Source organism: Artibeus jamaicensis, unplaced genomic scaffold, assembly GCF_021234435.1.
Source record: "Artibeus jamaicensis isolate MK-2021 breed Jamaican fruit bat unplaced genomic scaffold, CSHL_Jam_final scaffold_1964, whole genome shotgun sequence".
Lineage (NCBI taxonomy): Eukaryota > Metazoa > Chordata > Mammalia > Chiroptera > Phyllostomidae > Artibeus > Artibeus jamaicensis.
In genome coordinates, this window is record NW_026522030.1 from 63,686,516 (window position 1) to 63,701,649 (window position 15,134).

At 38.1% G+C, this 15,134-nt stretch overlaps 1 protein-coding gene and 1 long non-coding RNA gene across 4 annotated transcripts in view; one reads left to right on the forward strand and one right to left on the reverse strand.

Moving 5' to 3' along the window:
- C9orf72 (C9orf72-SMCR8 complex subunit) overlaps positions 1–9,959 on the reverse strand; it is a 23,226-nt gene extending 13,267 nt beyond the window's left edge. Inside the window, exons 1-4 of one of the 3 annotated variants that reach the window (XM_053656350.1) lie at positions 9,877–9,959; positions 4,624–5,111; positions 3,428–3,487; positions 534–629 (exon numbers count right to left, since the gene is read on the reverse strand). In XM_053656350.1, coding sequence (XP_053512325.1) covers positions 534–629; positions 3,428–3,487; positions 4,624–5,067 — 600 coding nt within the window. In that variant the 5' untranslated portion in view covers positions 5,068–5,111; positions 9,877–9,959. Of the gene's footprint in view, positions 1–533; positions 630–3,427; positions 3,488–4,623; positions 5,112–9,653; positions 9,784–9,876 lie in introns of those variants that run through there. The other 2 variants (XM_053656348.1, XM_053656349.1) reach the window with 2 other exon arrangements.
- LOC119047615 (uncharacterized) lies at positions 9,779–14,876 on the forward strand. Its single transcript, XR_005082176.2, has 3 exons — positions 9,779–9,845; positions 12,462–12,614; positions 14,598–14,876. It is a non-coding gene; the product is annotated as an uncharacterized LOC119047615 (long non-coding RNA).
- The last annotated feature ends 258 nt before the right edge of the window (positions 14,877–15,134 follow it).

Consider the following 15,134-nt stretch of genomic DNA (forward strand, 5'->3'; position numbering starts at 1 on the left):
ACAAATGCAAAGGCTCGTCAGGCAGGTTAAGCAACAATTTTTACGAGAACAACTTCCTCTTCTGAGCTGTCAGAATCCGGAGGCAAATCTTAATGACAAAAAAGGCAGAAAGCAACAAGAGCAGTTTCCCAAAGACTTCTCCATGCTTGCATAGTGTGTGACTGAAAATGTTCTCAACAAATGGTGAGGGAAAACTATGTTAGTGAATATGAATAAACTTCCATTTGTATACTGTTTTGTTACCAAAAGTACTGAATTAAAACACTGATTACTTCTATAAGGTCAGAAATTCTCCCAATTTTAAGAAATATAAAAGAGGCCAAGTAAATCTTAATGTGATCATAATTATCACTGACCAAAAAGCCTCTATAGTTGTGTTTTTGTTAAAGTGCCTAATACTTCATACAAATAGTATATATGACAAAAAATGCATACTACTAAAATGAGAATACTAGTAATATACATAAGAGTAATTTAACTCAAAAAATTGATAAAGCATACCACTGTCCCTATTTAATTAAATAAAAACTTACATCTATTTCTTCAGGAACACTGTGTGATTTCATAGATGAAAGCAGCTCCATTACAGGAATTACTTCTCCAGTAAGCATTGGAATAATACTCTGACCCTGCACAAAAAAAAGGAAAGTGAGCTGAAGAAAAAAACATTAAGTTGGACCATAAAAAGTTAAATAATGAAAGCAAAGAATAATGACCTTTGACAGGAATATTGATCATTTGTTCAAATACAGCTCCAAACAAGTCTACTACTCCAAAATATTTCTAAAGGATTTACATGCTGTTGAAAACTTATTTTTCTTCTTCTGGAAATAATTTTCTTTAGTCAGAAGCATTGGTTTATCATTTACTGTTCAATGCAATAATTAAATTATCATGCCAAATTTAGAAAGGATCTCTTTTTGAAATGTCTTAAATGTCTTATAAGATATATCTTATTAATTAAAGGTCATCAATGTGTTTTATATTTAAAAATGAGGAAAGCGAAGGATAAGACTCTGAAATCCTCAACAGTTAACACAGTAGTAAAGTGTGAATCAATATTGAACCTCCACGTTCATAATGAGCTTTAATTTACTCAAATGCAAACCAAAATCACCACTTACGTATATTTTAATAATTAATAAAACAAAAGTTTCCCTTAGAGTTCTTTTAAAAGAATACTTCTATTTTTTTAATAAATTCTCCCCTCAGGATGTTCATTAATTTTAGAGGAGGGGCGAAAGGGAGAGAGGGAGAGGGAAAGAGAGTAAAAGAGAAATAGAGAAAGAAACACCGATGAAAAAGAGAAACTCTGATGGGAGAGAGAGACATCGACTGGCTGCCTCCCACACACAGCCTACTGAGGACAGAACCTGCAACCCAGGTAAGTGCCTCGACTGGGAATTGAACCCATACCACTTTGGAACAGGATGATGCTCCAACCAAGCCACACCAGCCAAGGCTTTAAAATAATTTTTAAATGCTTGTTTACAATTACAATCGATAACACTGAGAATCAACAAGAATGGTGATTGAAGCTATTGCATCTGCTTCCTTATACAGCAATTTTATCAGCTGCCACCTCTAAGCATCCAGAGTGAGCACTGACTGAAGTTCTGTCATCCCCAAATAGTATTCACTGTCCAAAATGAAGTCACTGAAAGCGCATCATGTGAGATTTGCAAGGACTCAATCATCAGGCAACTCCTTTTCAGAAAGGATAATTGTGAGAAAATATCTTCCCTTAGGTTTAGGCAATATACAGTAGTTCATACACATATCTGATATTTATCATCAAAAACAAATGAATATTCTTATTGAAACTTAACAAAAAAATCCTACAAGGCTGAACATAGAAAGGCTGTAAAAAAATTCCTTAAGTTTCCTTTTTTCCTCAAACTTCTCTAACTTGTACTTCTTTTTTTAATTTTTATTTAGTTATTTTTCAAGCAGTTTTCTGTTTCTCCCATTCCAGCCCGCCCCTCCCCCATGTTCCCCACCTCCCTCCCATTTCCACCCCCCTTAGTTATTGTCCCTGTGTCCTTTATACTTGTTCCTCTAACTTGTACTTCTGAGGAGCATGTTTCCCCTCTAAGAACCTAGCTTGTCCCAAGCATACTTTCCTCATGACATAGAAGGGGTAGGACATCTTCCAGAGCCCTTAAAAGAAAGACAGAATTCATGAACAGTGGTAACTTTGTGAGGACAAGCTTCTGGTTTGAAAAACACCCCAGTAAAAGCAGAATTTTGTTGGGTCCTAAATTTCCTTATCTTGCAATAACTCTTATTAGTTCATAAGCAGAGATTGGCAAAAGTCAACCCATTCTTTGAGACCTTGCTTAATGAGCAACAAGCAAAGGTTGGGCTTCCCTGGGTAAAGGAAAATATTTTCTTATAAGTCTCAGACCTTTCCCCAAAATTACTTTCTTTGTCCTGGAAAGTTACTTACAAAAGTAGAGACATAAAAAAATATTACAAAGGAGGTCATTTTACAGGGTTTGTATATTCCTTTGTTAATACCCCTGTATTTCACAAACTTTTAGAAAAGTTTTTGTTTAAAGTAGCATTCTGTCTCAGGCATGGTGAAGAGAACCAGAGAAAAGGCAATCTAGCCTTGACGTTTATACTGCAGTTTCAACAGGAACAAAGAAGGTGGCAGGGATGGGGGTGGGGGAGGGCAATAGGAGTAAAAGCAAATAACCCTTCCTCCATTGGAGCATCCCCTTCAGAAGAACTTCTCTGTCTTATGCTGAAATGGTTTGTACTTCATTTCCACAATGGAAGCCCAATCTTTGCAATTGTGCTTTTCAAACTCTGGTGCCTGCTCCCTAAGGGTATTCAAAGTCATGAGATAAACACAGCACGGTTTCCTAGGAACTTGATATTACTAGTAGTCTTGATCAGTACCAAGGTGAGGAGTATCACTGGCAAATTATAATGAAAACAAACAGATATATCATAGAATAAAATGTAAATTGCATGCATTTTAAAGATAAAATTTCAAAGATATACTATGCCTAGAGTTGTGCCTACAACTATAGATCCCTTTGGAGTCCTCACTTTCCTCCTGTTACAACTGCTTTTGTGCAAATGTTTAAGAAACTGCTTTAAAGAAAATCTCACATACAAATTTTAATTCTGACTATAAACATTACTCAAAACTTACTCTGTGCATACAGAAAAAAGGTAGCAAAATATTAATCAGTAGGTGCAATTACCATTAGATTTTACATTTAACTATTCAGGTCTAAGATAAGATACTCAAGTTTTTATCCAGTTTATTCCATAATTCTCCACAAAGGCTCTGCTGACTTTCGGGCTCCGTCAAAGCAATACGGCTCCAAGGCCCTACACAAGTGGCCCTGAACCTCGCACAGACACATGCTGTATGCTAGTAGTGCCTGACAGTATGCAATAGCCACCTTACCTGATCTTCCATTCTCTCTGTGCCTTCTAACACTATCTTCTCAACATTCTCTTGCCTTTCCTGAGCAAGAGAAAATTCATTAAAATAATTTAAATAAATAATATTTGATGTTTATTTATTTTTTACAATAAAGTTAAATAGCAGCCATGTTCATGTGTAATTTAGTTCATGGGAAAAATACTTTCCACTTCAGGGTAGGAAAAAGGGGGTGAGAAAATTAACCAAACAAATCCATGCTCTCCTAGACAATATAAAATAAAACCACCACCCCCCTTTTTTGCAGTTAAAAACTTAATTTAGCAGAAAATAGTCAATGAACTATATGTATAGTTTCACAATAATGGATTTCCATTTTTCAAATTCACTAAGATCATGTTGAACCTAGAGAATATGGAGCTTCCTGATTTTAAATGATTTTCATATGCATGTGAAAATTAAGGAGGCTAGCCTGCAAAAATGGTAAGAAACTACTTTAAAAGATACTATTTTTCTTTATTATCTAATAAAAGCCTCATAAAATTAACAACTGTTTAATGGATTTCTATATTAGTATCAAACTGCAAAGCAGAAAGGAGAAATGAATTTGTTCTTCAGTTCTGCCAAAAGTACATGGAAATATTAGTATTGATATATTTTAAACTATAGGATTTAGGGAATAACAACAATTTCTTCTGCAATAGGAATGAAATCAATAGAAGTACTTATGATATGAAAATGATATGAAAGGAGTACTTCCTAAAAACCATTTGGTCCAATCTCCTCGTTTTGCCAATGTGGGAACTTGGCACAATTAAAGGGATCAAAAGCTTCATGGCTGACTGCTTATAAAACAACTCTTTTCAAACACTTTCACCCACACACAGCAGTGAGTGAAACAGTTGAGCAATGCTGCCCCCCCCAAAAGCTTTTATAGTCAAAGGATCCCAAGACAAATATGGACTTTAAAACTTACATTCCCTATTTACTCTAACCTTTAGTGTTTTATTTGTATTGTGGAGCTATCATCTCCTTCCTTCTAGGATCACTATATTACAGACATCAAACTAGATCTTTCTGTGTCTAATAGGGTAGATGCAAACAAGAGCTACTGACTGAAATTAACTGTGTATTATCCCTAACAAATTAGATATACATATGTCAGAAGACAAACTTTCAATGGCTAAGTTAACCTGATTAATAAGCTCAAAACCACTCACCTTATGCATCCATATTCTTCCTTTCCGGATAATGTGTGTTAATCTATCAACACACACTCTGTGAAGTGGGAGGTAGAAGCTAAGTTCTGTCTGTGGAAGTATAATTGATAGTCCATATGTGCTCCTATCCCCATTCCAGTTTCCATCAAAGATTAATGAAACAATAATTACTCCCTTTTCAGACAAGACAAAAAACTTGACATCTATAGCCCCACTCTCTGCATTTCGAAGGATTTCTCCATTTAGGGTGTGGTTGGCAAGAAAAGTTATTTCTCCATCGCTGAGAAGTACCTGTTCTGTCTTCGGAGCCCAAATGTGTCTTACTCTAGGACCAAGAATATTGTCCCAGTACGCAAAGGTAGCTGCTAATAAAGGTGATTCACCACTTAAAGCAATCTCTGTCTTGGCAACAGCTGGAGATGGTGGAGGACAGAGAGCCGACATCACTATGTCCCAACTGTCACATTATCCGAATGCTCCAGGGATATCTAAACAAGGACATATGAAATCAATAATTAGGTTCAACAATTTTAAACCCATCCATCAAAAACCAAAATAATTTTGGCACCTGTGGTTTTCTCCTCTTCAGTCAAAAAAGATTTGGAACCATGTCTCCAGCCAGGATAGAAACATTCAACTAGCATTGGGGGTACACAGTGAGTGTTTGCTGATAAAATTTTATGATGCACAGTAACTTGTCACTAAGTGTCTAAGTATATTGAGAAATATACTTAGAAATCCAAAATACAATGAACTAAAAAGAGCCTATTAACATTCAGAGGAAATAATTATAAACTAAAGCTTATCAAATAGATCCTCACTGTTCCCAAATATCCAGTCTACAAGCAATTCTAATATAATGGAATATTTGGTTCCTAAAGCATATCAACTAAATGAGGAAGGGAAGGGCTCAGTTAGAGACACTGATGCTTATTGGGGGTTGAACTGTCTATCTCCACCAAAATCTGTTCAAGTCCTAATCTCCAGTATCTGCAAATGTGGCCTTATTTGAAAATAGGCATAATCAAGTTAAAATGGGATCATATGGATTAGGGAGAGTCCTAATCCAATGTCTGGTGTCCTTATAAAAAGAGAAAGATTTGAAGATACAGACTTGGAGGGTATAGGGCGTTGTAAAGTTGGAGACAGAAATGAAAGTGATGCAGATACAAAGCAAAGAGTGCCAGGACTGCTGATGGCCAGAAGCAGCCAAGTGGAGGCAAGGAAGGATTCTTCCCTCCTGCCTTCAGAGGAGCAGGTCCCTGTTGACACCTTATTTCAGACTCCTATTTTCTAGACTTTGAGAGAATATATTTTTGTGTATTTTGTTATGGCAGTTCTACAAAACTAGCAAAACAACTGTCAGCAGGAATACCGTAAAAGCTACTAAAAGGGAAAAAATTGCCAAAACTCAGCAGTGTGGACTGGTAAGAAAAAATGATCAAACATCCTGTTATTCTCAATGAATTCTCTAGGTATCAGGGTACTAAAGGTCATTACAGGTATTTAAAATGACACCGAAACACAAAAATAAAGCATTTAATATGCTATTCAAGACAGCTGTAGGGCATTTTATCACTACAAAGAGAGTTCTAAATAGCTGAAATAAAAAAGCTTCAGTTACGTAGAATATGTAGAGAACACTACAAGTAGATGGGCCCTGTTCAAGCTTTTTTTAAAAAAAGATTTTATTTATTTGTCTTTAGAGGGGAGGGGAAGGGAAGGAGAGAGGGAGAGAAATATCAATGTATGGTTGTCTCTCATGCTTCCCTTGCTGGGAACTGGCCTACAACCCAGGCATGTGCCCTGACTGGGAATGGAACCTTGATACTCTGGTTTGCAGGCCTGAGCTCAATCCACTGTGCTACACCAGCCAGGGCCCTGTTCAAGCCTTTCAATCTACTGAGAAAACACACACAGAAAGAAGAATGAACTCCCCAAGGTCACAGAGTGAGGCTAGAACCCAGGTCTCTTGTATATCTTAACCTACTCAAATATCTCACTCTGAGGGTGTATATTCAATTTGATGACAGTGTAAAATGAATCATTTTTGTTTAACATTAAAATTGAGTATTTGTATTCAAAGACAAAATTTTTTTTAAAAGGCAATTTCTTAAGCAAGTCTAAATTGTAAAATCCATTCATCAAAATTGTAAAAGACAGCAATTAGCTGAAATGTGATATACCTATCTTTGCCTACATAATTGCTTCGGGAGAAAACATTTGACCTATAACTAAATTCATGTCAAAGTAACCATTTTACTTACGGGATTTTTTTCTACATCTTGTCAAGAGAGTTCAAACACTGATAAAAAGCAACTTCTATTTTTTATTAGAAGCACACTTTTATCATGATATCAAAAATAAGTATATATAGTTTGGCAAACTCTTTAAGTAGATGCAGAAATGGTTCAACACAAAGACAGTTCTTATGTGTATACCTTTTATTTTAGAAATTCATTTAGGGCATGTTTATTTTTTAATATGTTATATTACATTGTAAGTGGATATAAGCTTTATAGCTTGTTTAAAGTATTCACTGTTTTGGACACACTTTAGGCAGTCAGTTATAATGACAGAATACAAGAATGTAATTTGAATTAAAACTGTAATGATGCTACTGTCATCATTACCAACAGCAAACTGGAGGCCATGGAAATTAAGTAAACACACAGGCATAAAACAGCATAGTAACATATTTTTCTTTTGCTCTTTTTTTGATGGTGGATAATCATAAAGGCAAGGTAGCAACTCAAGCATATCATCATTGCATTGAAAATAAAAACACTTCCTAAAATTGAATTGACCCTGAGGCAAAATCTGGTTGGGTTATAGGAAAACTTTTTAACTGATAGTGAAATCAAACTATGATAGACTACTAATTACATTCAGTCTCACTGCTAGTATCATTAGAAAGAAAACAAAGGACAAGGATCATGTTGATTGCTTAGCTTTAAATCCTGCCAAAAGAAATAACCTGAGAAGGGAAATGGCACAGACGAGTATAATTAGGAATTGTAAAAATGATCTAATACTTTTTAAAATCATCATATTTGTGAAGAAAATCCATATATACAAATGTGACTGAAAAAAAAATCTGTTCAAAACCAGAAGTCTTTTTTTTAAAATATAGTATCTATTTATATACAGTGCTGGCTTCCCCAGAGTGTTATCAAACATTAGCCTTAAGAGTCTTTTGAGGGGAAGCCAGGGTCCAAATTGGGTGATCCCGTAGACAAAGTATAGCACTGATGAAATGTACCCAATATACTTTCTGAAAATAGTCCAAAGTACGCAGATTATATTATCTATCATTAACTAAAACTGGCAGAGCAGCAGATCTGAAGCTTTGCTTTTTCTTAAACCTTTACTAAAAATCAGCCACCCCCTCTCTGACTCATATTTAGAAAGTGGGTTGATGCACTGCAGCTGTAGATCAGTATTCAACCATAGTAAGACTCACACTTCTTGTAGTCATCCTTTCTTGTGTATTGTCTCCCAGCCTAAAGTGGTCCTAAATCAGCCCACTTTAGGAAACAGGGACCTGTCAGACAAACTCTATCCACAGTGAACTGCTTGAAACATCAGAAAGTCTGTGACACTTTCTAAATTTTCATTAGGCAAGACTCATGTTCAAGATATCACTATCAGGCCATCTCTCTCACAGCTTGAAATGTTTCAGATAATGAGCCTAAGGGCAGGCTTGAAAGATAGAGTTACGGGTTTTCTACTCATTCTCTGAAAGGAAACTTTTGGAGTGATAACAGAGTCAAATAGACTGTTTTATCCACTTTAGAGTATTATGGAAAAAAAACATCTTTAGCCCCTATATAATTGTTTTCTAGAACAGGTTAGTGCCAGCTTACTACACAGTCTGCAATACGGTCTATAATTTTTCTCATTTTTTCATATGTATAAAGAGCACAGTCATCATAAGGCAAATTCAACTGATTTTCTTCCTTTAAGAGTAGCAGGGTTTGGCTGAGGTGCTGGCAACAGTTATCTACGTCAAATAACATGATATTTCGAGTATTTGGACTCCATATGACTAAACTCTGTTATAGAACATTTTTGCTTCTGTGATGTTCCCATTATGTTAACTTTTCCTAAGTCTGAGAAAAATCATATCTAATAGTACTTTCCAGTTCCTTTTGTACAAGTCAAAAGCAACGCCAAAAGTATTGTGTCCCTTTGCTGTGCATCACAGGTCAGGAATGGTAACTATTAGAATTGGAACTTGTCCACTGGCCAAAACCAGACTATTACTCGGCTAGAGCCTAACAATCTTCATTGTTTTTGATACCGCCATCTCTCTTTGGCAAGTGCCTCATCTCCTTCTCTGTCTCCTAAGTACAGAAGCCTGGAAAAGTTCACCATAGCCATTCAGACCCCGTGCGGCTGGACAGAGCAGACCTATAATCAGTGCACTTCTTTCTGAAACTGATACTGATACCATCAGTCAAGCAATGCCCAAGTCACAGTGGTCACTTCCTTTCAGTATGTGTAACCACGGAACTATGACACAATTAGGTCATGTCCCACAGAATGGAGCAGAACCCAGTCTAGAACTGCTGCCCATATTTTCAGTTCTGTGGGCGTGTTATATCCACATCGCCCTCTCAAACCACGTTATCTCCTCTCTGCCTCCAACTTGGTCCGCAGCAGCTGCGCACCGCTCGTCCCCTAGCCTTCCCCCGCCAGGCCTCTAAGTGCCCAAGGCTCCTTCCCATGGAGTCTGTGCGCACAACCGCACGTCCAAAGGGTCCCTCCGGGTCTCACGCCGGGTCCCTGGGAAACAGCCGGCTTGGGAAATGCGGTTCGGAAAGCGGCAAAAGGGCTCGATCCCGATCCCCCGATCTTTACGCCGCCGCTTCGAGAAGAACTGGACCCGTATGCACGCAACTCCACTAGTCGCCAGACAGGAAAGCCCGACACCTGGTTTCGGTTATGACTACAGGAGAAAAGAGAGGACAAGGCGAACCCGGGGGAGAGCCCCCGCCGCCGCCCCTGTGCGGTCTGGAGACCCCGACCTCAAAAAGCGGCCGCCAGTCCGCCGGCTTCTTACTCACCCACTCGCCAGCGCCGGAGCCGCCGCTGCCGCAGGCGCGGGGACCGCAACCGCAGCCCGCCCCCGCCCCGCCTCCGGCCCCGCCCCCAAGCCCGACCCTACGCCGGAGTCATTCCGGAGGACGCTTTACTGGGTTCGGCTTTGAGTTTTTCCTGTGAGATTTTATCTATTCTTTCCTTTTTCACCTTCGGCAAATACTGTGAAAGTAAGGGGAGGAGAGAAAAAGCGGAAAAATCACAAAACATTTTCGAAACTCGTATCTGTAGTCTTCTCTAAACCCCGCCTCCGGCGGGAAGGAACCGGGCAGCAAGGATGAATGACGCGTCGAGCGCCATTTTTTACGTGGGCGGAACAAGTGGTCGCGCCAAGTACCTTCATTTTTCTCGTGGGACGCGGTAATAACGTCTTGGCATTTTCGATTTGCTGTGACGTGGTCGAAGGAGGACTGAATAAGGGGGGCGGGGCTGGCATGCACTGTCCTTTTGCACACTGACGCGCTCTGTAAAAATGTTGGCCTAAGGTATTAACCGAGGTAGTGCTATTCCGTCTGGGGAGAGGCTGCCGGAACCTGAGAAAAGGAAGCGGAGCTGGTGGTTGTGAATTGTTTTGTTTGTGATTGGCACGTATTGGCGTTCAACAAGTGTTTGTTAAATGAATGTATTTTTTTCCCTATGGCACAATTAAGTACATTGTAAAGTCACACCAAATCTAGTTAGGTGATTTACTTTTCGCACAAGACACAGTAATAATTTTGTCTGCTTTACATGTAAATGTTCTCTCAAGCGTTATTTTCACACATTTAAAAACCATCTTTGCTAGTTGGACGAAGTGAGTTTTTTTTGAACCTTTGAAAAGGTACTTTACCATTTTGTTTGATGTACCGTAATACTTTTTTAAACCTCGAATTAAATCGGCCTTTGTTCTGCAATTGTCTGTATTCAGGTTATTCACTACAGAGGAGTAGCACTTAACATTTTTTTTTTATCTTTAAAAATCACCCAGCACATCTTTATTACTCACCAAGGAAGAAAGGGAGGAATAAAAACAGAAATGACTCCCTCAGACATAGAAATAGATCCCCTGCCCACTGACATATGCTTATAACGTCAAATAGCTACCGATCATCTGGTTCCTGCTGTGTGTTTGGTGTTCTGCTTCTCAGTTTACATGAAGGGTTATGCCTTATCCCCAACATATTTAGGATATGTATAGTGTCACCCCGGTTTTACAGAGAATGTAACTGGCATTCAGAGACATTAAATTATTTACCTAAAGGCGCCTAGCTGGCAGCACCAGAGCCCAGAGAGTCCTGGGGACACCAGTGTGCCCTGAGTTGCTTACATCCTTTCTCGGATGATACCTAGTCGGGGATATATTAACACCCCTACTTCAGGGTAAGACTGGGACTGGATAAAGTGCCTTGGAGCAGACTGGTGCACCAAGAAGAGTTTTTCTACCTCAAGATTTTGCGTAGAGGCAAAACAGTTTTCTTTCATTCTCCAACAGGTTTCTGGTTTTCTGCAATATCAATCCAGAACAACTATGTCTCCTAAGAGAAAAATAACAAAACACCCAGGCCTAAATTCTCCGTGACCATAAGAAATAAAATATACAGCCATACCTCAGTACTTGTTGGCTTCAGAATTCGTCAAACCCTGTACTTTTGCATTTTGATGTGAAAAAAAAACGTTTCAACATTCAGACCTTGCTCTAGACTTGTCACACTTGCTAGAACTTGTATGAGTTACTAAAATGCTTCATTGTTTGTCACTCATCATGAGTTCTGGAACAAATTAACAATGAGTACCGAGGTACAACTGTATAAAGAAAGTGGCTCTGTATGCATGATGCTTTGTAGCTAGTGAACATGAATATTTTCCCCACATCTAATCAAACAATCATTTAGTTATGTAGCAGTAGCTTGTATGTCTTTCGATAGATCAGATCAAAAAAATTGCAAGGGGGAAAAAGTAATCATGACTTAATATTGTGGTCCATAGTGCATGTAAGTCCAAATGTGTAAACGGGAGGATAAATTCTAGCACTCATCCCCTTTTCAGGAAACCAAAGAGAAAATGATATAAGTATGCAGTAATGTCATCCATATTAGCAATACTAAAGGATGACTTGAGGGGTTTAACACTTCTCCCCTCCCAACTCTGTTAATCGGCCCAAATAAATCACCCCAAAGGACTGTACCATCTAAGTTAAAATGGGTTTTTCTATTGAAATATATCTTCAGGCAAGAGCCCTAATGCCCCATTTCCAAGCAGAGCAATACCCTTAAAGTCTCTACTTGGAAATTTTTGAGCTGTCTACCTTTCCACCCACTTATAATTAATTAGTAATCATACACAAATGCTCTACAACTAGTGAGCAGTGAAACAGATGGTTAAAAACCTGGGCTCTGGGATCAGAGCTGGAGTAAGTATTGTCTCTGCCTATGGGACAGTACTTCTCCATACCTCAGTTTCCTTAGCTGCAAAATGCAAGCAGAGTAATTTTTCACAGGGTTGCTGTGAGGAGCACCTGAAATCAAGCAAGTTAAGAATTTAAACCAAATGCATCAAGAAATGGTGGCGCTAATCTCAATTGTTAGTAACTATGCAGGAATAACAGAAGCAATAACAAATGACTTATAAACATCTTAAACTGTATGCCTATTTATAATTCCAATAAGTATAATATCAGAACTTAGGGAACCTTGTTGATACATCACAAATGTCAGTTATTATGATGAAGCCTTTTCTGAATCATCTGTTTATTTCAGAAATGTATTATGTGCTGCTTCAGAGCTGGAGCTGAGGACTTGTTGATTACCTCCCAATGTTTACCAAGATTACAACAAATTATATTTAACTGGACTGGCTCGTGAATGATTTAATGTTAGACATGGATGAGAAATATTGCTGTATAAACCACAGTGAGTTTAATTTCTTTTGAGTAATGAGATTTTGTGTGGTTGCCTTCATCATTGCAAACTTATCAATATAAACTTTGTGGTGCATTACCTTTTGGTTGGATTATAGTACATTGAGTTGGAATCTTGGTTCCTGGATATATAAAGTTAGTTCTGTGAGCTAGCTTTATAGAAATGGTTTAGATAGCTCTAGTGGGTCTATATCTGGAGCTAATAGTCTGTAGTTCTAATGATGCACGAGGTAGGTAACAGCTCTGAAAGAGAGCATCACTGGAGACTCCTGACTGTATGAACAGTGAGCCAGTAAGTTTCTCAAAGAGAGGAGTCACACCTCCCCATCAGGTATTAACTTGTGTTCCTTCCAAGTTGGTGCTTTGCACCTCAAAAAGCAACAGCTGTGAGTGATTTTAAGTCCCAAAATAAAGCGTCCCCAAAGGGAGGAAATTGCTAGCTCTCTGCAGCATCGTAAAACAGCACAGCAAAAAGAGAGCAAGAAGTAGGGAGACAAATCAGCATTTTCAAAAACCTTAGGATCATTAGTTAATTTTTTAAAGAGGAAAGCAGATTTTGAAGTTGTATCTTAACAAGTTGGTCATAACATGACTGAATTTATATGCAGTCAACCGTGCATATTGATGGTTTTGGTGCCTGAGTCATGCTGAGTCTTGGCAGATGAGTGACCGTGCTCTCAATGTCAATGACTCCCTCTCAGAGCCATATACTTCCCAGACCCACCTCAGAATATCTCCTTGTGCTTATCTGCCTATGGTGTGGTTTCTGCTCTCCTTGCAACTCTCAGTATTTTTTTTTCATTTATACTTATACTTTATTCTATTTACTCACATGCTGCTTTGTAAGTAGTTTTTTAGTTTAGTACTAGTAGTTCTTTAGGTCTTTAGTCAACTAAACAACTACTGTGTAACTTCTGCCCTCTCAACTCTCTCACAGGCTATTTGAGACCCAGGACAGTTTGCTTACAATTTCACCTTCTGACTCCTTTGTTTTTAGCACATAGCAGATGATTGGCAAATGCCAGGTGGCTTTTAAAAACTTACTCCAACTACTAAGAATTAGTATTCTTAACACCAGGTTCCTGAGATCCAAGTGCTTCTTTTGAAAATAGCTTTTGTCTATATGTAAGAGTTTGGGTCACTTTTTTAAGGATCGGGGGTCACTCTGATTCAAAGTGGGTGAGGCACGGAACTCATCTCTCTTTTGTCGTGTGTATAATCTATCCCATCTTCCTTCTCCACACTCTTTCTTTAATTCATCAAAGAAATGTAAAACCACAACTAATGTTTCTGGGCCATTCTCAGGTCACTTAGTTTTAAAATGTTTTGACATCTGAGGACTTTCAACATCAACTTTTTTTCTTCTTTCTTCCAAATTATCTTGACAGACTTGGCCCATTTTCCTCCATGTGAATGTAAGGACTGACTGGCCTGTGAAATTCCACAAATAACCTTTGCAAGATTTTCACTGGAGTTGCATTGAATTTATAGATCCATTTGATGTCTTTCTACCTACTTCTATTAACTTACTTACTTTTTTTTTTTTTTTTTGGTCCCCTATGCAACCACACACATTTATAAAAGCACCAGAAAAGCTCCATAAGAGAAAAAGAGAACTTACTTACTTCTATTACTTACTATTAACTTCTCTTACTTTTGTTAATTAGGTTTTATAATTTTCTCAGAAAAAAACAATTCACACCTTTTGTAATATATTCCCAAGTTATATTTAGATTGCGCTGCTATTGAAAATTGTGTCATCTAAAAATGACATTTTAAGTTATTTGTTGCTAGTTGAGTCACACCAGTTTTGTATTTGCATCTTGTATTTGGTAATCTTGATAACTGTAAATAATGTAAATAACTTGCTTGTAAATAATGAAAACAACAGCAAAAACATTCCCAATGAAACAAAGATGTAATCCCCAAACTAAAGAATACTAATCATTTCATTCTCATGTTCTTCAACTTTCAGAAGCTGCAAATTTTCTGTAGCATCTAGCGTCCTCAGCATGACTCTGAAGGCTCTCCACAACTTGATTACAGCTGACTTTTCAAGGCTTCATTTTTACTCCCCTTCCTCCTTGTACCCTACAAATCCGGGAGTGTTTACTGCTCTGTAACCACTCACATAGCTCTCTCAGCCTGGAGTGCTCTTACTGTCCCTCTGTGTGAGGAAGTCTTCAGCTACATGTTGCCTCATCCAAGAAGTCTTCTTAGATGTCCCCTGGTGGAAGCAATGTATCATTCTATTGTGCACCCTTAATCTCCATTATTAAAATAAAAACCAAACTCTTTGTTTTTATAATCTACATTTTTGAAAACAATAATGGTCGTATAATATAGAAGCTATTAGAGATGGTTGCAGGATTTAAAAGCATCAGTTTTAGGCTTGGATCAACCTAGGCTTGAATCCAGCTCAACCACTTTGTAACCTTCGGGAGTTACTTAACATCTTTGAATCTCAATTTTGTCCTTTTGAAAATGGGATCGCTTTGAGGATTAAAGGGGG